The sequence below is a fragment of the Ranitomeya variabilis genome, chromosome 3 (genome assembly GCF_051348905.1).
Source record: "Ranitomeya variabilis isolate aRanVar5 chromosome 3, aRanVar5.hap1, whole genome shotgun sequence".
In the NCBI taxonomy this organism is placed as follows: domain Eukaryota; kingdom Metazoa; phylum Chordata; class Amphibia; order Anura; family Dendrobatidae; genus Ranitomeya; species Ranitomeya variabilis.
Genome location: NC_135234.1, coordinates 504020798 through 504047268, shown reverse-complemented (window position 1 = coordinate 504047268; position 26471 = coordinate 504020798). Strand labels below are relative to the sequence as shown.

General features: G+C 42.0%; 1 protein-coding gene across 3 annotated transcripts in view; it reads right to left on the bottom strand.

Moving 5' to 3' along the window:
• TMEM131 (transmembrane protein 131) overlaps window positions 1–26471 on the bottom strand; it is a 244873-nt gene that overhangs the window by 125322 nt on the left and 93080 nt on the right. For all 3 annotated transcript variants that reach the window (XM_077296863.1, XM_077296865.1, XM_077296864.1), the window contains exon 4: window positions 11973–12041. In XM_077296863.1, coding sequence (XP_077152978.1) covers window positions 11973–12041 — 69 coding nt within the window. The remainder of the gene's footprint in view (window positions 1–11972; window positions 12042–26471) is intronic.

Below are 26471 nucleotides of genomic sequence, written 5' to 3'. Positions count from 1 at the left end.
ATATCGATGGCAGACTAGCGCAGAACTGTGAATGCCATTATTTTAAATACACAGCATTACTGTACAACACAAGTAGATTTTTCAGGAATCTTGAAGCTAAATCTATGGGTTTTTCCGGCTGTGAATGCTGAAAGTGTGGCTGTGTATGGGATCGGCCCCTGTGATTACTCAGCCCTGACATACTGATGGATTAGATGCACTTCCGATCTCTTACACTGTACAATTAGTTCACATTCACACATGGATTTTTCAGTGCGAACAATATGGAAACCTTTGACCAAACATTTCATGTTGGACTGCACACACAAGGTAACGGTGGCTGCAGAGCGGAATAAAACGTTTCTGTTATTATTCATTTTGCCTCTCCCTTATGAAGATAGTAGCAATCACAGTGTTAGTACAGGAGTTATCTTTACTTAAGTCCAAGTGGGTGTTATCAGATAGCAACGCATACAGGGAGTAGTAGTACTGGCCCACAGTGACAACATTCACTGGACATAACAAAAGTTAACTCATTAAATGGCAAATACTGTGACTGCCAATATCTCGGCGACAGAGGCCAGTATTACATTGTGTGTCCTGTTTGGCATGTAAAATTTGCTGAAAGCTCCTAGAAATGGCGGCCCTTAAACAGCTGGAGCGCCAGTAAATCTCCAAGCACATAGAATGACATATAATGATAGGAAGGCTGCGCTGGAGTCCGAGGAAACCTGAAAGACAAGCTCAGCAACGTGCCACCTTATGAAAGGTTGGCAAAGCAAACGGCTAATTACTGAGCAATTTAGGAAACTGGCCATTAGTCTGGATGAATAGGGTTGGGAAATTATAGTATAGATGGGGCATAATTCCCAAGAAAATAAGGTTCACAATGCTCTCAATTAGTTTAAACGATATAAGAGGCAAGACTGTTCACGAAGAGTTAAACCAGCCCTAGAACATGTATTCCTACCGTAGGCATATGTAATGTAGGTTAAAGGCTTATTTCTATCAGTCCGAATGCTCTTATTCTGTAATATTATTGTTGTTGATACACAAACAATAGGACACTTTATTACCTCTAACTCCAGGTGACTGCAGCATAATTGGATAGGTAGCCGTGTGTACAGCCGAGGAGCCCCGTGTGTGCCCAATTAGCTAAAGGTTGGCATCACATACTACAGGCATACATTACCTAATAATGGCACAATCACAGCCGCACTAGTCATTGCTGATAATATGCATTAACCCAACGTCATCCACTCATCTCTACGGGAGTTATCAGGATAAACGCATCACGGGTTACTGACAGAATGGCAATACATGGATTTAGAGCAGGGATTCCCAAATCCAGTTGTCACGGCCCCCAACACATTGTTTTAAGGATTTCCTTGGTATTACACGGGTGACAATTATTATCAAGGCATCAGAACTGGCTGCGGGGTCTCGCCTGTGCACTACTGAGAAAAGCCTGAAACACAGAGCAGATCATCGCAATAATACATTTTTAGGAAATGTTGGATGTTGAAAACATTTGCATATAATTCTGAAAACTTCTTTTACTTATTAACAGAAAACCATATTAGAAAAAATCCCTTCTATAATATCCAGGTTCTTTTTAAAAATATTAACTTCAGGGTGATCCACGCACTAAACATGGAGCTTAGTTATACATGATTAGTAGGTCTACAGAAGTTTACCGCCAGGAAGCACGTGCATCATCTTATAGGTTTGTACAATTGTTACTGGCACTGGGCATAACACAAACAATTCTGGCAAATGACAACTGGTTTTCTCAGTAAATAAAGTTGCTGCCTCTGTAGTATTTGCTCAACCAGCCCAGCTCATGTGATCTACCAGCAATGTTTCCCTTAGGCCTCAATCAGACAGCAGTGATTTTCCACATTCACAAAAAATACAAAAAAAAAATAAAAATAAAAAAAAGTTTGAGCATTATTTTGCATCCAATTTTCACCACTGTCACTTTTATCATTTTTTCACATATGAAAAAATAAATAAATAAAGCTTCTCCTATCCTCATGTGTTGCACACTGATGTCATCCACGTGCTGCCCGTGACTAACGCAGTCCCATAACTGGTCAGGGTAATTTCTATCTATAAGGGTATGTGTCCACGTTCAGGAAACGCTGCGTTTTTGACTCTGCGTTTTTCTGCAGCGTCAAAAATGCAGCGTCCAGATGTTACAGCATAGTGGATGGGATTTCATGAAATCCCGACTCCACTATGCGTTAAAAAACGCATGCGTTTTTGCCGCAAAAACGCATGCGCGGTGCGTTTTTTCAAAACGCAGCATGTTGCTACAATGAGCAAAACACGCAGGTACACCGCAGGTGACCTGCCAGTGACCTCAGGTGCAGTTTTGGTCAGGATTTTACTTGCATAAAATCCTGACCAAAGCCTGAAGCAAAACTGAACGTGGACACATACCCTAACTCTGATCAAAAAATAAGATTCCCTAAAAAATGAAGGACATAACTAGCACCATAGACTTTAATGGGTACACAATCACTGATGTCTGCATGAGGCCTTATTAAAGGGAACTTGTCAGGAGGATTGTGCACAGCAGAGCAAATCCACTGATTCATACTAGAAGTTGGTCAAAATGGCCATATGCCTATCTCGAGGACCAAATTCTGTATATAAGGACACTCCAAAATATAACACATTTTATTAAAGAATAAATTACAAAACATAGCACATACAATAATGAACAGCTAAGACGACAAAGGCACATAGAAGGCCCATGTGTGAAGGACAGCAAACGTTGGTTAGATCACAGGGAGGGTACAATAGACAAGGCAGAGCAAACTACACCACAAAAAAGTTCAAAGTATAAATATACTCAAAAGTGCATAGTGCATCTAAGGTCTAAGGTGCAGTGTATATAGAAGAACCCCAGGTCAAAGAGGATATACAGCAAGGGTAAAAATACAAGAGTAAATGTGCAGCCCCACTGGACACATGTTGGCAGGCAGTATTATGGGTAAGCTGAGCATCTTCTATAGTACTATTTCCCTGGGTTCTGAGACACTTGGAAACTAGCATTTACTCTTGTATCTTTACCCTTGCTGTATATCCTCTTTGACCTGGGGTTCTTCTATATACACTGCACCTTAGATGCACTATGCACTTTTGAGTATATTTATACTTTGAACTTTTTTGTGGTGTAGTTTGCTCTGCCTTGTCTATTGTACCCTCCCTGTGATATAACCAACATTTGCTGTCCTTCACACATGGGCCTTCTATGTGCCTTTGTTGTCTTAGCTGTTCATTATTATATGTGCTATGTTTTGTAATTTATTCTTTAATAAAATGTGTTACATTTTTTATTATGACTGTTTGGACAATGACTCCGTGAGTTCGTGTAGGATTTTGAATTGTGCACAGTAACCGACAGACACTGTCAGGTCAGCGCCATTATACTGTTTAAAATGATACCTTGGTTAATGAATAATTTAGTCTTTATATTCAGTTTTAAGTTAATGATAGGTCTGTGCTCCGGGGCGGCCTGTGGGAGGTCTGCATGGGTGCTCTGCTCAGGTATTCATAATGCAGACAGGTTACTGATCCCTCACTGACCTGCCCCCTAGTTTACATAATGAATAATTAATATATAGAGATACATTCATCTATATCTATCGTGGGGGGGGGGGGGGGGGGGTTGACACCCTTCTGCAGGCAGGCGCCGGTACTGCAGCATGATATCATATGTTATGTGTATATAATTAGCTTGCTGCAATCCTGTTAATCCTAAAAAAAAAAAAAAAAATCCGCCGCCAGCAGTGCCATCTTGCTGCAGAAAAAAAAAAATCTCCTCCTCCAAGATGGCGCCATAGCAGCTATTAGATCACCGATCGCCGCTACTGCTCACCTGCGGCCTACGCCATTTTCAAACAGATTTTTTTTTATAAATATCAAGATTGCAGCAAACAAAATTATATGCACATTACATATACGATCATGCTGCAGCACAGGCGCCATAGTCGGCGCCTGCTTGCAGAAGGTTTACCCCCCCAAGATATAATATAATAATATAGTAACACACACACATATATATATACACACACACAAAGCAGTCATCAAAGCAAAAGGTGGCTACTTTGAAGAACCTAGAATATAAGACATAATTTCAGTTGTTTCACACTTTTTGTCAAGTACGGTATATAATTCCACATGTGTTAATTCATAGTTTTGATGCCTTCAGTGCGAATGTACAATTTTCATAGTCATGAAAATACAGAAAAATCTTTAAATGAGATGGTGTGTCCAAACTTTTGGCCTGTACTATATATATATATATATATATATATATATATATATATATATATATATATATATATATATATATATATATATATATATATATATATATATATACAATATTCTTTATGAATACTAGGGGGCAGATCAGTGAGGGATCAGTGACCTGTCAGAAGCCATACACATGAATACCCCCCACCCCGGACTACACACACCCGATTAACTGAAAATTGAAAATGAAGATTGAACAGCAGCCACAAGACGGATTTCCTCAACCAAGATATCACTGTAAACAGTATAACGGCGCCGACCTGACACTGTGTGTAGTTTGCTGTACACAATCCTGCGAACAGATTCCCTTTAATGTGTAGAAGAGATTGTAGCTCCTGTCCGCTCTCTTGTACATGATGGGAGATTTCCCGTATCCAATGTGTGGTGTGAGATGGATGCATACTGCCTGTACATGTGGTGGATGTGGAGGACGAGTACCTGCAGGAGCTGAATGACCATTGTATGAGCAGATCGGGGAGGACAAACTGATACAATAAATTAGATACCATGGCATAATATAAAAAGGAAGAAAAAAAAAAATCATTCGGCTCACCCTCCTATGGGGCAAGAAACCCTGTGCACAGGCGCAATAGGAAGAGTCAATCTCGCATAGAGCGTTCCAAGGCTGTAAGGGATACAGCACACGGGAGATAAAAGAAAGGTTTTTTTCAAAAATCGTTAAACCACCTTGACCAGTGTATATTGCATAAGATTAGGCAAAAACTGCCGTAATTCCAATTTCTTATAGTCCTTTTGCCTAATCTGTTTATGGAATATACACTGATCAACATGCTATTAATAATATTAGAATAAGCACTGATTTTTTCCTACTCAAGTGTGCTGGACCCTCTACTACCTATGGCATAATAAAGTCTTTTGAAAGGTTTTCCTTTATGATTAACAAAAATACTAAAACTGTAATTGCTGCAGTATCAATTCTTAAAATACAGGAAAGTGTCAGCAGGACTTCTCCTCCCAAACTATTTATAAGTGCATGTAGGTCTTTCAAAGAAAAATCCAGCAATAACAGTACATGACCAGTCCGTTCCTACGTTACTGAGAAATCAAGAGTTTGAATTGATATGCAAATGAGGCTGAAGAACTGCTAGTAGACCTGAAGTCTCTGTCACTCCAGCTCTATTTACTGCCTGGTGTTGTCACCCAATGCTTGACTGACAGCCTCTAAGCTGTGAGACTTTAGGCAGAGGAGTCACCAATCAAGCAGGAGATACTGGGTGGGGATTAGAGCTGGTGTGACAGAGGCTTTAGATTGACCATAGTCCTTCAGCCTCATTTGCATATTGATTGACACGCCGATTTCTGAGTAACAGAGCAATGGACTGGTCATGTAAAGGTATTTCTGTACTTGTCTTTGAAAGGACTATATGTACTGTACATATAAATAGTGAAATACTGCTGCCAGATTAACTTTTAAGGTAGATTATGATATTAAAGCAACGAGGCATACAAATAAAATAATATATTTCATAACCTTACATGCTTGTGTGAACAGAAAACATGTTTATGCAAAAATAATAACGGTATTTCACCACATTTCCCCTTAGGGATTCATCAGCTGTGTAGACAAGTCTGACGGTGAATACTTCCCCAATACTTCATTTTACTAAACCCTCTACAAATGGCAAAATATGCTGACAGAGCCTCTGTGGCTCCAGATTACAGAGCATTTACCACTACATGTGCCTTCTGTATAACACTGCACTTTCCTGTAGAAACTAGGTGTTTATGTATTAGGCTATGAGCATACAGTTTGTTTTAAGGAAGATTCGGAGCAGAAACTGAGCGGAAAGTCTCCAAATCCTCCTCCAAATCTTGGGAGGTTCCGCCCAATTTCTGCTCTGAAAACTCTGCAATAAGACTCGGGTATACATTATATGGAAACACAACCTCCCATATGACTCAATGTTTCACTGGTAAGGTCCTGCTTTGTTTAGAGTATACGTCATATAGGCCATATATGAACAAACAGAATATCTCCTTTTGTCCATAACAAAAGTGATGCATTAGTATTTTTTTCATGCTGGGGGGGGCAAGTACAGGATATTGCACTTATTATTTACAGGACATTCATATTGGTATTCTGACATATAGACAAGTATTACATCAAGATTTATTTTTGGTTTTCCCAATTCTATTTAGAAAAAAAATACATTATTTTAAGATTTTTGGAAAAGGTGTTCTGCAGGGGAAAAAGTAAAAAATACATCCACAAATTATCTTAAAAGAAAAAAAAAATAGTTTGAGACTATATAGTCTAAAAAGTCTTGTGTACCATCCAGACACCTGGCACACTGATCTCCTCGTGCCTCGCTCACGTGCACTGTCACTAGTTGGCAACGCCGTTACTTGGCAGCTCAACCAATTAATAACCACTAATATTTCCCCATCACACAACAGACAATAACGCTATGTTCACATCTTGATTTGGGTTATATGGTATGGGGTGCAAACAATGTCCATTTTCTTATACAGTTAGTCCTCGGGTTACAACGGTCTCGAGTTACATCGTTTCGTGGTTACAACGCTTTATACGACGCCTCATTCCAACTTACACGGTTTTGCGTCGTAAGTTGAACTACATGCAACTACGTGCAGTGGCAGAAGAATAGAGTCCAGTACTGTACACTGTACCTGGTTACACGAGGAAAACGAGTCTCCTGCACGCCATAACACCCTAATTATGTAGGGTACTGTGTTAGGATAGGTGTTTGGATAGGCTAGGTGTTTGCAGTACTGTACTGTTATTATGGTACAGTACTGTATGAATGTATGGTCCGACTTACATCGAAATTCGGTTTACGACGCCATGTAAGAACGGATCAACGTCGTAAGTCGAGGACTACCTGTAATCGGAAAACAGATTATACTTCTGGTATACATTATCTACACTAGGCCCATGTATCCCTGGTGTTTGTGCCCGCCTTGATATTTCTGTGTAAGGCCACTTTCACACTAGCCATGTGTACAAGGTAAAATCTTTTGGCCTTGGTCAGACAGGTTAAGGGTAAGTTCACACTAGGCGTTTTTTCAGCTTTTTTTCTGCAGCAAAACCTGATCTCTTGGCAGGAGAGAAACTGAAGAAAAAAAAAGCATGTTTTCCTTGGTTTTTATTGCATTTTTCGTGTGTTTTTGCTGCGGTTTTGGCATGCTAGATTTGTCTCTTGAGCATGCTGATAAAGTTTAGTATTGGAAAAAAAATCCTGTTCCAAAGAATGAGGCTTTGGCACATAAAAATGCTGCCAAAAATTAGACCTGTATTTTTGGTGCTTTTTCAGTGTTATTTTCACCACCCATTCAAGTCAATGGGTGAAAAACACAGAAAAAACGCTGAAAGAGGTGACATGCCCTATGGTCCAAAAAACATGCAAAGCACAAAATACTGATGACAAAAACCAATGTGGTGTGCATGAGATTTCTGAAATCTCATAGGCTTTGCTGGCACTGTAAAACGCAGCTGAAAATTAGCATAAAAAAGCAGCATAAACGCCCAGTGCGAGCTTAGTCTTAGACAGGCTTTTTGGTTTGTTTTTTACAGAGGCACCCGGTAAAAAATGAATACCATATAGCATACAATATGTATTGGTAGGACCCTATAAGTAATTGATACCACTGGATGTCAGTACAGTTGTGAACCTCTGATGGGCTCAGAAAAATGAATAACGACCTGAGCTTTTACAAAATAACTAAGCTAAACTCAGATATGATGAAAATATGTACAAATGGCAAAGGGTCTAAAAATGTCACAAACTTGCTTGCACAATTTTCTGCTGTAACTAGATGTCTCATTTGAAGTGGTGAATAAAAAAATCTGATGGACAGATCACAAGTACACAAAACCCCCCGTGTACCCAGGCAAGAAATCCTTTACATTTCTCCGCACGTATTGCATGGCGAGAGTTGTACAGTAACATCATCTTATTTATTTGGCTCTAGTGAGCAGTATAAACAAGTTTGGCTACATTTTCCCGTGTTCGTTATATGAACAGTCTGTAGAATGTCCACGTCCTCAAAGCGAGAACCACCAATAACTGAAACTCGCAGACAATGGCCACAACCAACCACTAATAAGGGGGAAACAAACAAGGCCCTCAAAAGATCTGATGATAGGTCAGTGTCTGCTAGGCTGCCGTCACACACACTTTATAAAAAATAGCTATGGAAAAAACACACACACACAAAAATGGGCTCCTCAAAATATTTCTGGACGACATGCAATATTGCATCAGACACGGAAGCTGGCCATACACATAGGATGGCTGGGGGCACGTTTACTCCATATCCTGTGAAAAACAAAGATAAAGCCCAACATGCGCAACTCCGCTTTACCTTGACATCTGCCTGAAGGATCCTATACATAGAATAAGTCAGGACAACTTCTCATGTGTTTGGCTGTCACCAGCTAGATGTGGAGGTGACACACCAACACCACTGAGGTCAAGGCTCCAGCCAATCACACAGACGACATCACGGGACTAAAGGAAAACGATGGTGGGGTACCAGGGAAGCAATGGCATGGATGCAGAAGGGATGAGATGAATAGGGTACAAAGCTGGCCATACACAATAGATGGCTGTCGGCAGAACAAGGCTTCGAGTGATTGTTTGGCCAACAGCCACCTCAGGAGACTTTCCTACACAGTAGCGCTCATTTGGCAAATCAATACTGTATTCTTTATGAGAAAGTCAGTGGTTAACATGTTGGCCAGCATCTTATCTCTGGGAAAACAATGTGATCATCCGTCATGTGAAAAAACGCTATTAACCTGCATATATGGGGTTAATTAGTAGGTTAATAGTGTTCTGAACCATCCCGGCGCCCGCACTTAGCACACCGCTGCTCTGAGGAAATTCACTTTCTTCCTCCAGACTGCATTTGGCGTTCAGTCATGAGGATGCAATGACTGCTCTGCAACCAGCATCTTTTACTCAGGACTTTCAAGTCTAGAGGGCAGGGAGACTTCATAGCGGAAGATGTCACTTCTTTTAAATGCTTCATGGTTTCTGAGCCCTGAAGCAGTTAAAAGAAGCAACATAAGACGGAACATGTGCACGGCAATGTGGTTTTGACATTGCTGTGCGGTATGTTCATTTTTATGGGGCATTTTTGCAGACCCCTTTCAGACTTTCAGAGGCATTCCTGGCAGAATCCACCTGGAAAAGAAGCCGTGTGCACATAGACTTCATCCAAAGCCGGAAAACTTGCCATAACCATGTCCTGTTCACACAGGTGTACAGCTCACTAGGCATCACAACTCTCTTTGGTCCTCAATCCAAGCAGCGCATTAAATGGGGTTTTTCAGTTTGCAGTAGTAGAAAGCTGAAGACGCTGTCATTATACAAGGATAAAAACACATAGACACATATAACCTTGGTTATATGCAAATATGTTAAACAGTAACTTTTCCTGAAAACAATTCACCATCTTGAAGACAGAAGAGGCAAAGAATTGAATAATTGTCATTCCAAATGAATAAGGGTAAGTGCACACGTTTAGTAATCGGCAGCGCTTTGGACACAGCACGTCTGCTCCTTCCATAGTGCTGCCGGCTTTTGAACACAGGTGCGGAATCGCCAAGTCCAATACATTGTTGTATGGGTGAAATTTATCTTATGGAGACTTGCGTCTCCGCAAGACAAATTGACGTGCTGCGGTCTGGAAAGACGCGTCACATGTCCGTCTCCGCGGGTGAGCCGCGAGCATCGGTGCACACATAGTGGAGATGGGATTTCTTGGAATCCCATCCACTATGCTGCAACATCTGGGTGCTGCGGATGGACGCAGCATCCAACCCGCAGCGTTTGCTGACCGTGTGCACGTAATCTAAGAACGAGGAATCAGAAGACATATACATTAATTTACTTAGCAAGGACTCACAAAAAATAAGGTATCCCCCTTTATTCACTAGGCACAGGAGTTATCCGGCCCCCATGGTGTATTCCTAAATTGATATGAAGGGGTGCTGATCATTATGTACCAGCAGCTGAAGATTATAACAGAATGTATTAAGGGGAACCAGTCAACATGTTGTACAATGGAAATAGTGATATGAACAGATCGGATCTTGTCCCCAAATGAAAAAAAAAAAAAAAGAAAAAAAAAAAAAAAAGATTCTGCCAATGATGAGATAACTAGCGTAGATGCCATGCACCTATACAGACTACCCACTACCTCCATAAACGTGCCAACAGGTTTCCTTAATATATTCACAATGGATTGTATAGCCAGAACTTGATGGTTTGAAGGGTGAAATCCTGCTATTTATATGTACATGTTGCTCTTTCAAAGGCCAGCAACACCTTTTCATGAGAAATCAGCATTTGAATTTGTGTGTAAATGAGCCTGCCTAGCCATTGTAGCTCCAGAGCCTGGCTCATTCCATGGCTATTCCCGCCAGCACTGCCTGCCTGTACGCTGTGTAATTTCAGGCAAAGAAGCCAGCAGTGGAGCAGACAGAGGGGGCGCTAGGTGGGGAATACAGTGGAGGGGCTTCAAGCCTACAGTAGCTCATCAACATCATTTGCACATCAATTAAAAGGCTGATTTCTCAGTAATGAAGTAATGGACTGGTCATGCAAAGGTATAGCTGGACTTGTCTTTAAAAGAGATACCGTAAATGTGCATATAAATAGTTGTGAGTTTGAAATCCTGCTGACAGGCACATTCCCCTAAAATACAAAAAAAAGCTAAATGTCCCGATCTATGAGAACATTAAGCAGAACACATCTTCAGTGTTATTTTCAAAATTAAAAAAAAACACAATCCCTATATATCAGTATTTATGTTAAAATAAAAATAAAAAACTTCACATATTTCACAAACTTCATATAACATTGTATCCATATTAACATGCTTAGGCCAAGTTATGGTAACATCATTAATAACTACGTAAACATAGCGGTGTGACTCCCTCCATGTAGATTTGAAAAAAGCAGCATCTATAGTAAAAAGTTGGTCACACTTGTCAAACAGTATGTTTGACAAGTGTGACCAACTTGTCAGTCAGTTTTCCAAGTGATGCTACAGATCGCTGGAAAACTTTAGCATTCTGCAAGCTAATTACGCTTGCAGAATGCTAAAAAAACCGTGAAAAAAATGGAAAAAAACCGCAAAAAAAAAAAGCGGATTTCTTGCAGAAAATTTCCGGTTTTCTTCAGGAAATTTCTGCAAGAAATCCGGACGTGTGCACATACCTTAGGGTATGTTCACACTGAGTTTTATTACACTGATGGTGAAGCAGATTCTCCGTATCAGTGTAATCCACACAGTCATTTAAGAATGTTTATGTTGATTTTGAAGCAGCAAACAACCTGTGTGTGAACAAACCTTTACCAGCTTAAACACAGATCACACAGAAGATACAATTATGTGTACTGTTACACCAGCCCTTATCCCGGTCCCAGATAATTAACAAGCATACTATGTAAGAAATAAGAAAAGCATTTCATAAATCAGCATAAAAACACACGAGATCCTGTAATATCTTGTCTTTCTGTGGATCAGTTTAACTAACACAAGAATACCCAGAATGATTGATGTCGCCATAAAACCAACGTCTAGAGCTGCATTTGAAAAGCATTAGAGCCAGCCAGATACAGCAGAGCGTAAAGCAAGCAGAGGTAGAATTAGGAGGCACGGGTACTTACTGTTCATGGAAGTCCAACATTGGTGGCTCAAACCGTATTGGCCTACAATTCCCTCTGTGTAAGGACACACTGTGGAAAAGGAGAAAAAGCTGTAATAAAAGGCACAATGGAGAGCCCATGTCTGCAGAGATGACTTGTGCGCTTGCAAGTTCCTCTCACAATGAAATGCCCAAAGGACTACACCAGCGACTGCTCAAGAAGGGGGAACCTGACAAACTAGTTTGGTTAGAGAAGGACCTGCTGCAGCTGCTGAACCAACCCACCTGGTAACCCTGTTTATAGAAACCATACGGTCCTGGCCTCCAGTCCCTCTTGTATCTAGTCATTGTGTCCATGCAGCGTTCCTCTGACACACGCTGCTCAGTGAACACACAAGGACTTTATGACAAAGGGACGCCTGTCATGTAGTCCATGAGCCGGGCCAGATATCGGTACCACCCGGAGTGACTAATTTTCTTTGGTATTTTTAGGTAGATGCATGTCTGTAGTTTATTTTTTGATATGATAGCCCTTACATATACGTAGCTTATTAACCCCTTCAGCCCTAGGCCTATTTGTACCCAAGTGCCTAAGCCAATCTGACCTGTGCCACTTCATGGGCTAATAACTTTGGAACGCTTTCACCTATCCAAGCCATTCTGAGATTGTTTTCTCGTGACATATTGTACTTCACGTCAGTGCTAAATGGGAGTCAATATATTTTACCTTTCTATATAAAAAAATGCTAAATATTCGGAAATTTTGGAAAAATCGGCAATTTTTTAACTTTGAAATTCTCTGCTTTTTACAAAAATACTGATACCCCCCATAATAGTTATTAATTTACACTCCCCACATGTTTACTTCATATTGGCATCATTTTGAAAATGAAACCTTATTGTTTTACGACGTAATAGGGCTTATAGTTTTATGCGCAATTTTTCACATTTACAGCAAAACCCACTTTTCAAAGGACCAAGTCACTTCTGAAGTCACTTTAAGGGGCTTACATAACAGAAACCACCCATAAATTACCCCATTTTGCAAACTACACCCCTCAAGCTGTTCAAAACTCATTTTTAAAAACTGTTAACCCTTTAGGTGTTCCACAGGAATTTTAGCAGAATGAAGGCGAAATTTCAAAATTTCATTTTTTTTCCAGATATTACATTGTAATCCAATTTTACCTGCAACCTAGCAAGGGTTAACGGCAAACCCAAACTTGGTTACCCTAATTCTGCAGTTTATAGAAACACCCCACATGTACTCGTAAACTAAAGTATGGGCACACAGCACAGCTCAACACGGAAGGAGCGCTATGTGGTTTTTGGGTGGCGGATTCACTGGAAGAAATCTAGGGGGCCATGTCACATTTGAAGGCTGCCTGAGGTACCCCCACAGTGGAAACCCCAAAAAGTGACCCTATTTTGGAAACTACACCCCCAAGGAATCTTTTAGGGGGTATAGTGACCACTTTGACCCAACCAGTGTTTCACAGTAGTTGGAAACACATGGTTGAGAAAATGGAAAAAGTGCATTTTTTACATGAAGGTGTCATTTTAGGCTCATTTTTTTATTTTTAAGAGGTGTACCAGCAAAAAATGCACCCCACTATTTGTTCACCAATCTCTCCCGAACACAACAACACCCGATATGTTGTCGTACACTGCAGTATTGGGGAACGGCAGGCCTCGGAAGGGAAGGAGCGCCAAATGACTTTTGGAGTGCAAATTTTACTGGAAGAAATCTAGGGGGCTATGTCACATTTGAAGACACCCTGAGGTGCCCCAACACACGCACACACACTGACACATACACGTTCTGTGCTGAACAGCATTCTGGATGTCATACTTGGACATGGTCGAGACCATGCTGGCCCTGGTTCGAGCTTCAAGAGAAGGCAACTGGATGCTTCACCTAGGAGCAATCCGACAGATGATACCATGGTGTTTTGCCTATGACAAGGTCAACTATGCCCGATACCTAACCTATTACTATGCCACAATGTCTCGGCTGCCCATAGAACACCCAGAGGTCCATGAATACTTCATGCAAGGTGGCTTTTCGGTCCAGATCGGTAGCAAGAATCCTTTTGGACGAATTCCTGTGGACCAGACCATTGAAGAGACAATCAACAAAGACACCCAGACACCAGGGGGCACAAAAGGCTTCAGCCTCAAAGTTGGAGCTGTTTCCAGGTTCTACCTGACATCAGAGTACCGCAGTATGTACTTGAGGCAGCTGAGGGCCCTGGTAGGCCAACAATATACTGACTTCAGCCATTCAGACCTACAGGTGTCTAGGATTAGAAGAGATGAAGCCGATGTCCAATCTTTCGTTCAACTGCTGGAGACAGGTTGGGTGAACCCCTTCAACAAAGAGCATAATGGTGAACTTATCAGTTTGTCAACAGCGACTGTAGCACCACCAGATGTAGCCAAAGACCTTCAAGGGGCATACAGTATAGGAGAGGATGCATATCAAACATTCAAGGATGAGCGTTTGGGTACCGATAAGCCAACTACATTGTTTCATGACAAGATGACGAAGAACAAACTTAAAACGTTCTCTAACATCCAAATGAAGACACGCAGACAAGGTCTTGGCAAGGAGGTAATTTTGAAGGCTGACAGAAACCTATTTGGCCAGATGATACTTGTAGCTGAGAACAGAAAGCTACAAATGAGTGATGTCTTGACTCATCCCCTGGGTCCATTGCCATGGGCACTTGCCAATGGTGATGGGTCTATCCGCAAGACCAACAAGGCTGCCCTCGCAAGGGAGTTGGAGAGGAATGCTCGTCCTGCAGAAGTGATCCCCGAGCCCTCTGCAACCATCATTGATGGGATGAGCCTGGTTCAGAAACTGAAGGGAAACAATGCAACATTTGGCCAGCTAGCAGGCACAGCAATGAGTCGCGCTATCCATGAGGGTGCTAAGAGCAAGCGCATTGATATTGTCTTTGACGTCTACAAGGAGACATCCATCAAAGATACAGAAAGAGTCAACAGATATGAAGGCACAGGGATCCATTTCAAGAACATTCAACATGGGCACAACATCCAGCAGTGGAAAAAGCTTCTAAGTAGTTCCTCCAACAAGGCAAGTCTCATAAAGTTTCTGGTAGAAGAATGGAAGGCGAAACACCACAGGGAGAAGCTTGAGGAGAAGGAGCTGTATGTCACATGTGAGCAGCTCTGCTTTAAGATCACCAAAGAACAGTGGGAAGAGGCTGCTGACCTTAAGTCAAATCAAGAAGAAGCAGACACACGCCTCCTTCTCCATGCTCTTCATGCAGCAGAATCTGGTTACAAGTCGGTCATCATCACTTCGGAGGATACTGATGTCATGGTCCTGTGTCTGGGCATGTGCCACAAAATCCCATCCCACCTGTTCCAGAAATGCGGTACACAGAACCGGACAAGATTCCTGGATATCACCACTCTGAGCCGAACATTGGGAGGCAGCGTATGTGATTCATTGATTGGTATGCATGCATTTACAGGCTGTGACACCGTCAGTGCATTCGCTGGCCGTGGGAAGATGACGACACTCAAGCAGTTGAAGATGAACAAGACATACCAGGATGCCTTTCAGGAAGTTGGTCGTTCATGGGAAGTGTCTACCGAACTTTTTGAGAAGTTACAGGAAATCACCTGCCACATGTACCTGCCAACTACCCAAACAACTGAGGTAAACAGGCTCCGTTATCAGCTGTTCTGTGCCAGACGTGGAGTGGTAGAGTCAAGTCAACTCCCTCCTTGCCAGGACTGCCTTTTCATGCATGCACTGCGTGCAAACTACCAGGCTGCGATCTGGAGGAGAAGTCTGCAGAGCCAGCCATGGGTTGCAAACCCAACAGACTGCGGTTGGATGATAGATAACGACGGAAAGCTTGTTGTCAAGTGGATGCAAGGGGCACCAGCACCAGAAGCTATTATACAGCTACTGTCCTGCAAGTGTGTGCGGTCATGTGAACTTCCTCAGTGTACTTGCCTCAGCAATGGCCTGAAGTGCACAGACATGTGCAGATTACAGACATGCCAGAACAAGGGTACTGAAGACGAGCCAGTAGAACAACAGTCAGATTCAGAGTCCGATGTTGAAGATATTATGGAGTAACATATATATATATATATATATATATATATATATGCACATGACATGTTCAGTGTGTATTTACATAACTTGGATTAAATTTTGTTACAAATACTACATCTAGTCACTCCGGGTGGTACCGATATCGTCATATTTGGTTCTTGGCTCATGCTAAAATTCCTGTGGAACACCTAAAGGGTTAACAGTTTTTAAAAATGAGTTTTGAACAGCTTGAGGGGTGTAGTTTGCAAAATGGGGTAATTTATGGGTGGTTTCTGTTATGTAAGCCCCTTAAAGTGACTTCAGAAGTGACTTGGTCCTTTGAAAAGTGGGTTTTGCTGTAAATGTGAAAAATTGCGCATAAAACTATAAGCCCTATTACGTCGTAAAACAATAAGGTTTCATTTTCAAAATGATGCCAATATGAAGTAAACATGTGGGGAGTGTAAATTAATAACTATTATGGGGGGTATCAGTATTTTTGTAAAAAGCAGAGAATTTCAAAGTTAAAAAATTGCCGATTTTTCCAAAATTTCCGAATATTTAGCATTTTTTTATATAGAAAGGTAAAATATATTGACTCCCATTTAGCACTGATGTGAAGTACAATATGTCACGAGAAAACAATCTCAGAATGGCTTGGATAGGTGAAAGCGTTCCAAAGTTATTAGCCCATGAAGTGGCACAGGTCAGATTGGCTTAGGCACTTGGGTACAAATAGGCCTAGGGCTGAAGGGGTTAATAAGCTACGTATATGTAAGGGCTATCATATCAAAAAATAAACTACAGACATGCATCTACCTAAAAATACCAAAGAGAATTAGTCACTCCGCTTGGTACCGATATCGTCAAATTTGGTTCTTGGCTCATGGACTAATGCAAGAGCGCAGCTAAAACAGTGTGAAGTAACTACCACAGTAGGGGAGAGGGAAACTATTCACATAACTTCCTATTAAAATAGGAAATGATCAAGGTATAGTAGTCATGTGATCACGGCCGTATAATGCGGAGAGCAGAAAAAGCAACACTTGTGCTAGATACAACACTAATTAATCGGCCCGTGAGAGGACCCCTACAGTACACGCTCCGCAATGTATAGACCCTATGTACTAACAATAGAGGGCAGCAATCACTCGCAAGCACTTTTCTAAGCGATTACTAAATAATTGGCACTCCACAGAACAGATCTGTAATGACAAAACGGCAATATATGTAGATATATAACTGGTGCATGACAACATCCACAATACGCGAGGAGTTTTGGAAAGTATTTCCTGACAATATCTCACAGTAAAGATCTTTCTGCAGCTCCATTCTGCATCAGCACATATCTATCAGATCTAGCACTGCTACAGTCATGGAAGAAGCCAGTACACATGATAACGGCATCGTACACGGTGTACTCAGCACTTTGGTACTTGCAGAAATCATTTACTACAGGAGAAAAACATAAAACGCTGATAATAAAGGGGCAGTGTAAATAGGAGAGCGAAAAGCAGGGCAGTAAAGCATGGGTACACCCAATATAGACATAGAAACACCTTATTTTATGGAATATGATGTACAACAAAAACAACAAAGACCCAAAGAGTTAAAATACAAATACATAACAAACATAAGAGGCTTGGATGCAATAATCCAAATAAAGCCTCTTCCGCAGGCAAAACGGTCAGTCGGTCCTGGAGGGCATTATAAGGGATGCTATACTGGAGTATCTGAAGAGGAATAACCTCATGACCCAATACCAACATGGGTTTACTAGGGACCGTTCCTGTCAGACTAATCTGATCAATTTCTATGAAGAGGTAAGTTCCGGACTGGACCAAGGGAACCCAGTGGACATAGTGTATATGGACTTTTCAAAAGCTTTTGATATGGTGCCACACAAAAGGTTGATACATAAAATGAGAATAATGGGGATAGGGGAAAATATATGTAAGTGGGTTAAGAACTGGCTCAGGGATAGGAAACAAAGGGTGGTTATTAATGGAGCACACACGGACTGGGTCTCGGGTAGCAGTGGGGTACCACAGGGGTCAGTATTGGGCCCTCTTCTTTTTAACATTTATTAATGACCTTGTAGGGGGCATATAGAGCAGAATTTCAATATTTGCAGATGACACTAAACTGTGCAGGGTAATCAATACAGAGGAGGATAATTTTATATTATAGGATGATTTACCATATATACTCGAGTATAAGCCGAGAATTTCAGCCCATTTTTTTAGGCTGAAATTGACCCTCTCGGCTTATACTCAAGTCATTCCCAGGGGTCAGCAGGGGAGGGGGAGCAGCAGCTGTCTAATCATACTCACCTGCTCCTGGTGCGGTCCCTGCTTCTCCGGACGCCAGCAGCTTCCTCCTGTATTGAGTGCTCACAAGGTTCCGCTCATTACAGTAATGAATATGGACCCGACTCCCCTCCCAAAGGGGTGGAGCCGCATATTCATTACTGTAATGAGCGGTACCATGTGACCGCTCAATACAGGAAGAAGCTGTCAGCACCCAGAGAACCAGGGACGTGTCGTGCAGGGACCGCGCCAGGAGCAGGTGAGTATGACGGGGGGCAGTGCGCGATATTCACCTGTCCTCCATCCTCTGCAGTGATGCTCAGGTCAGAGGGCGCGATGATGCAATTAGTGTGTGCACCGCTCTCTGCCTGAACAGTTTAATGAAGAGGACGTGGTAGACACAGCGGCGCCCATCGGTGGAACGCGGACAGGCGACTATAGCAAGTACCGGGGCCTGAGAGACGAGAGGTGGGTATGTTATTTTTTTTTTTTAATCGCAGCAACAGCATATGGGGCAAATGTCGGTATGGAGCATCTTATGGGGCCATGTGCAGCGTTATATGGGGCAAATATTTCTATGGAGCATCATATGGGGCAACGTGCAGCATTATATGGGGCAAATATTTCTATGGAGCATCTTATGGGGCAATGTGCAGCGTTATATGGGGCAAATATTTCTCTGGAGCATCTTATGGGGCAACGTGCAGCATTATATGGGGCAAATATCTCTATGGAAGATCTTATGGGGCCATGTGCAGCGTTATATGGGGCACATATTTCTATGGAGCATCTTATGGGGCAATGTGCAGCATTACATGGGGCAAATATCTCTATGGAGCATCTTATGGGGCCCATCAAACTGCGTGGAGCATGATATGGGAAGTATTTTGTATGGAGCATCTTATGGGGCCCATCATGAACTGTATGGAGCATGATATGGGGCGTATTTTGCATGGAGCATCTTATGGGGCCCATCATGAACTGTATGGAGCATTATATGGGGCTCCTGATTCAATATGGATATTCAAAAACACTTAACCTACTGATGTCTCAATTAATTTTACTTTTATTGGCATCTATTTTTATTTTTGACATTTACCGGTAGCTGCTGCAATTTCCACCCTAGGCTTATACTCGAGTCATTAAGTTTTTCATGGCAAAATTAGGGGTTTCGGCTTATACTCCAGTATATACGGTATGTAAACTAGAAGCTTGGGCTGATAAATGGCAAATGAGCTTTAATGGGGATAAATGTAAGGTCATGCACTTGGGTAGAAGTATAAGATGTATAACTATGTGCTTAATTCTAAAACTCTGGGAAAAACCGTCAATGAAAAAGACCTGGGTGTATGGGTGGATGACAAACTCACATTTAGTGGCCAGTATCAGGCAGCTGCTACAAAGGCAAATAAAATAATGGGATGCATTAAAAGAGGCATAGATGCTCATGAGGAGAACATAATTTTACCTCTATACAAGTCACTAGTGCGACCACACTTAGAATACTGTGTACAGTTCTGGTCTCCGGTGTATAAGAAAGACATAGCTGAACTAGAGCGGGTGCAGAGAAGAGCGACCAAGGTTATTAGAGGACTGGGGGGTCTGCAATACCAAGACAGGTTATTACACTTGGGGCTATTTAGTTTGGAAAAACGAAGGCTAAGGGGTGATCTTATTTTAATGTATAAATATATGAGGGGACAGTACAAAGACCTTTCTGATGATCTTTTTAATCATAGACCGGTGACAGGGACAAGGGGGCATCCTCTACGTCTGGAGGAAAGAAGGTTTAAGCATAATAACAGACGCGGATTCTTTACTGTAAGAGCAGTGCGACTATGGAACTCTCTGCCGTATGATGTTGTAATGAGTGATTCATTACTAAAATTTAAGAGGGGACTGGATGCCTTTCTTGAAAAGTATAATGTTACAGGTTATATATACACTAGATTCCTTGATAGGGCGTTGATCCAGGGAACTAGTCTGATTGCCGTATGTGGAGTCAGGAAGGAATTTTTTTCCCCAATGTGGAGCTTACTCTTTTCCACATGGGTTTTTTTTTGCCTTCCTCTGGATCAACATGCTAGGGCATGTTAGGTTAGGTTATGGGTTGAGCTAGATGGACTTAAAAGTCTTCCTTCAACCTTAATAACTATGTTACTATGTTACTAATACAATCCACCTGTGTGTAATCAAGTCTCCGTATAAATGCTCCTGCTCTGCGATAATCTCAGGGTCCTGTTTGAAGCACAGAGAGCATCACGAAGACCGAGGAACACAACAGGCATGTCCGTGATACTGTTGCGGTGAAGGTTAAAGCCGGATTTGGATACAAAATGATTTCCAAAACTTTAAACATCCCAAGGAGCACTGTGCAAGCGATCATATTGAAATGGAAGGAGTATCATACCACTACAAATCTACCAAGACCCGGCCGTCCCTCTAAACGTTCATCTCAAACAAGCAGAAGACTGATCAGAGATTCAGCCAAGAGGCCCATGATCACTCTGGATGAACTGCAGAGATCTACAGCTGAGGTGGGACAGTCTGTCCATAGGACAACAATCAGTCGTACACTGCACAAATCTGGCCTTTATGGAATAGTGGCAAGAAGAAAGCCATTTCTCAAAGATATCCATAAAAAGTGTTGTTTAAAGTTTGCAACTAGCCACCTGAGAGACATACCAAACATGTGGAAGAATGTGTTCTAGTCAGATGAAACCAAAATCGAACTTTTTGGCAACAAAGCCAAACGGTATGTTTGGCGTAAAGGCAACACAGCTCATCACCCTGAACACACCATCCCCACTGTCAAACATGGTGGTGGCAGCATCATGGTTTGGGCCTACTTTTCTTCAGCAGTGACAGGGAAGATGGTTAAAATTGATAGGAAGATGCATGGAGCCAAATACAGGACCATTCTTGAAGAAAACCTGTTGGAGTCTGCAAAAGACCTGCGACTGGGATGGAGATTTGTCTTCCAACAAGACAATGATCCCAAACATAAAGCAAAATCTACAATGGAATGGTTCACAAATAAACGTATCCAGGTGTTAGAATGACCAAGTCAAAGTCCAGACCTCAATCCAATCGAGAATCTGTGGAAAGAGCTGAAAACTGCTGTTCACAAACAATCTCCATCAAACCTCACTGAGCTCGAGCTGTTTGCCAAGGAAGAATGGGCAAGAATTTCAGTCTCTCGATGTACAAAACTGATAGAGACATTCCCCAAGAGACTTGCAGCTGTAATCGCAGCAAAAGGTGGCGCAACAAAGTATTAAGTTAAAGGGGCCGAATAATAGTGCACGCCCCACTTTTCAGTTTTTGAATTTCCACAAAAACGTAAAATAAACAATACATTGCGTTCAACTTTACACTTGTGTTCCACTTCTTGTTGCTTCTTCACCAAAAATTTACAATTGGTATCTTTATGTTTGAAGCATGATATGTGAGAAAAGGTTGAAAAGTTCCAGGGAGCCGAATACTTTTGCAAGGCACTATACACCTATCCAGGCCAGTTGTACTAGATAAACAGATTCAGGACAGCTGTACTAGATACTAGTGATGAGCAAGTGTACTCGTTGCTCAGGTTTTCCCGAGCACGCTTGGGTGATCACCGAGTATTTGTTAGTGTTCAGAGATTAATTTTTCATCGCCGCAGCTGAATGACTTACAGCTACTAGACAGCTTGATTACATGTGAGGATTCCCTAGCAAACCAGGCAACCCCCACATGTACTCAGCCTGGCTAATAGCTGTAAATCATTCAGCTGAGGCGATGAAAACTTAAACTCCGAACAATAACAAATACTCAGAGACACCCGAGCAGAGAGTACACTCGCTCATCACTACTAGATACACCTATCCAGGTCAAATATACACCTATCCAAGCCAGCTGCACTAGATACACCTATCCAGGCCAGCTGCACTAGATACACCTATCCAAGCCAGCTGCACTAGATACACCTATCCAGGCCAGCTGCACTAGATACACCTATCCAGGCCAGCTGCACTAGATACACCTATCCAAGCCAGCTGCACTAGATACACCTATCCAGGCCAGCTGCACTAGATACATCTATCCAAGCCAGCTGCACTAGATACACCTATCCAGGCCAGCTGCACTAGATACACCTATCCAAGCCAGCTGCACTAGATACACCTATCTAGGCCGGCTGCACTAGATACACCTATCCAGGCCGGCTGCACTAGATACACCTATCCAGGTCAGCTGCACTACACTATGTTCCAAATTATTATGCAAATGACATTTTTCTCTGATTTTCCTAAAATGGTCGCTGCAAATGACAGTCAGTCTAATAAAAGTCATCACCCATTAAAGTATACATCGAATTTTATTGATAAAACCTCCCAATGATAACAATATAATCTCCAAAATGAATAAAAACTCAAAATGCACTGTTCCAAATTATTAGGCACTGTAGAATTTCTAAACATTTGATGTTTTAAAGAACGGAAAATGCTCATTTGTGGAATTGGCAGCATTATAAGGTCACATTCACTGAACAAAAAATCTATTTAACTCCAAAACATCCTAACAGGCCAAGTTACGTGTTAACATAGGACCCTTCTTTGATATCATCCTTTACAATTCTTGCATCCATTGAACTTGTGAGTTTTTGGAGAGTTTTTGCTTGTATTTCTTGCATAAAGTCAGAATAGCCTCCCAGAGCTGCTGCTTTGATGTGAACTGCCTCCCACCCTCATAGATCTTTTGCTTGATGATACTCCAAAGGTTCTCTATAGGGTTGAGGTCAGGGAAGATGGTAGCCACACCATGAGTTTATCTCCTTTTATGCCCATAGCAGCCAATGACTCAGAGGTATTCTTTGCAGCATGAGATGGTGCATTGTCATGCATGAAGATGATTTTGCTCCTGAAGGCACGTTTCTGCTTTTTATACCATGGAAGAAAGTTGTCAGTCAGAAACTCTATATACTTTGCAGAGGTCATTGTCACACCTTCAGGAACCTTAAAGGGCCCTACGAGCTGTTTCCCCATGATTCTGGCACAAAACATGACTCCTCCACCTCCTTGATGACGTTGCAGCCTTGGGACATGGTGGCCATCCACCAACCATCCACTACTCCATCCATCTTGACCATCAGTAAACAAGACTGTTTGAAAATGAGTCTTCATGTATGTCTGGGCCCACTGCAACCGTTTCTGCTTGTGAACACTGTTTAGGGGTGGCCGAATAGTAGGTTTATGCACCACAACATCCCTTTGAGGATCCTACCCCTTGAGGTTCGAGGGACTCCAGAGGCATCAGCAGCTTCAAATAACTGTTTGCTGCTTTGTAATGGTATTTTGGCAGCTGCTCTCTTAATCCAATTAATTTGTCTGGCAGAAACCTTCCTCATTATGCCTTTATCTGCATGAACTGTGTCTGTGTTCTGTTTCAGTCACAAATCTCTTCACAGTATGATGATCACTCTTAAGTTTTCATGAAATATCTAATTTTTTCATACCTTGTCCAAGGCATTGCACTATTTCCCATATGACTTGAAACCTGTGGCCTGCTTAATAATGTGGAACATCATTTTTAAGTAGTTTTCCTTTAATTAGAATCAAATGGAAAACTAATTATCACATGTATTTAAAATTGATTTCAGTGATCCATTGAGCCGTGAGACACAATACCATCCACAAGTTTATTTGAAAAACAAAACAATTAAATCTTTATGACACTTAAATCCAATTTGCATAATAATTTGGAACACAGTGTAGATACACCTATCCAGGCCAGCTGCACTAGATACACCTATCCAGTCCGGCTGCACTAGATACACCTATACAGGCCAGATGCACTAGGTGCATCTATCTAGGCCAGTTCTATATACACGATCTAGGCCAGTCCTATTACATGCACCTATCTAGGCCACCAATACTAGATACACCTATCCATGCCGGCTGCACTAGCTACACCTATCCAGGCGAGCTGCACTAGATACACCTATCCAGTTCGGCTGCACTAGATACACCTATCCAGGTCAGCTGCACTAGATACACCTATCCAGTCCGGCTGCACTAGATACACCTATACAGGCCAGATGCACTAGGTGCATCTATCTAGGCCAGTTCTATATACACTATCTAGGCCAGTCCTATTACATGCACCTATCTAGGCCACCAATACTAGATACACCTATCCAGGCCAATTATACTAAATTCACCTATCTAGTACCAAGCGGGAGTTGCTCTGTTAAATACATGTTGTGAAAAACTAACTGTCCTTAAATGGTAAAGTGCTAAAATAAGAGATTCAAATCCACATGGAATCATGCAGTCGCTGGTGAATTCTAGCTGAACTTGTAAATCTCCGATTTAATCCATAAAGTGCTCTTTTGGACCTGAAAATTTGGATTTGTGAACATGGCCTGAGCATGAACTGCAATTCAAATACAAGCTGGGTGAACTTGATTGCCTTTTATATGCATGGACCCGTGGCCGGTCCATGAATCTCAGTATGTACTCAAAGAATGTATATGTGAATCTGCCTTTAGACAGAGGTCTGGTGACCTAGGAGGCCACTAACGTAAAATGATCTCACTTAGGCTGGAGTTACACTAGCGATTTTAAAATTGGCCCGATTTTGATGCAGGAGAGTTGGATGAGTGTAAAGCAATCGTCATGCGCGTTTCATGCGTTTTTTATGCAAGTACAATCCGATTTTTCACACCTAGCATCCGATTTACATCCAAATGCAGTGTGATTTCTATCTGACTGCAATGCGATTTCAGCATGAGCTTTTACATAGAGAAATTCTCTATGGCTACGTTCACATTTGCGTTGTGCGCCGCACAACGCAAACAAAAACGCAGCAAAACGCATACACAACGCTGCGTTTTGCGCCGCATGCGTCCTTTTTTTGATTGATTTTGGACGCAGCAAAAATGCAACTTGCTGCATCCTCTGCGCCCGGACGCGTGCGCCGCAGTGACGCATGCAGCGCAAAACACAAGTGCGACGCATGTCCATGCACCCCCATGTTAAATATAGGGGCGCATGATGCATGCGGCGACGCTGCGGCGCAGACCGCAAATGTGAACGTAGACTTAGTCACTTACACATAATTTTCAAAGGAAATATTCTTCAAAAACACACACACACATATACAGTGGGTACAGAAAGTATTCACACCCCTTTAAATGTTTCACTCTTTGTTTCATTGCAGCTATTTGGTAAATTCAAAAAAGTCCATTCTTTTTCTCATTAGTGTACACTCTGCACCCCAACTTGACTGGAAAAAAACTACAGAACTGCAGAAATGTAGTAATTTTTGCAAGTTTATTAAAAAAGGATAACTGAAATATCACATGGTCATAAGTATTGAGACCCTTTGCTCAGTATGGAGTAGAAGCATCCTTTTGAGCTAGTACAGCCATGAGTCTTCTTGGGAATGATGCAACAAGTTTTTCACACCTGGATTTGGGGATCCTCTGCCATTCTTCCTTGCAGATCCTCTCCAGTTCCGTCAGGTTGGATGGTGAACGTTGGTGGACAGCCATTTTCAGGTTTCTCCAGAGATGCTCAATTGGGTTTAGATCAGGGCTCTGGCTGGGCCAGTCAAGAATGGTCACAGAGTTGTTCTGAAGCCACTCGTTTGTTATTTTAGCTGTGTGTTTAGGGTCATTGTCTTGTTGGAAGGTGAACCTTCCAACTTGATAAAGGTCCTCGGACCGAAACGTTGCCACAGGAGGCAGAATAAAGTGTGTTATTGCCTAACACTCCCTGGTGTGGCGCTGTCCTCTGCTTTGATTCTTATCGTGGACTTGGACCGGGAGGACCCCCTGGTGTGGACGTGCGCCCTGATGTCCATGGAGACAACGTCAGTATTGGGTGCGGTCTGACATTTTTCTTGGTTGGATTCTAACCTTCAGCCAAGTCTGAGGTCCAGAGCACTCTGGAAGAGGTTTTCATTCAGGAAACCTCTGTACTTGGCCGCATTCATGTTTCCTTCAATGATAACCAGTCGCCCTGTCCCTGCAGCTGAAAAACACCCGATAGCATGATGCTGCCACCACGTTTCACTGTTGGGATTGTATTGGGCAGGTGATGAGCAGTGCCTAGTTATCTCGACATATACCGCTTAGAATTATCACCAAAAA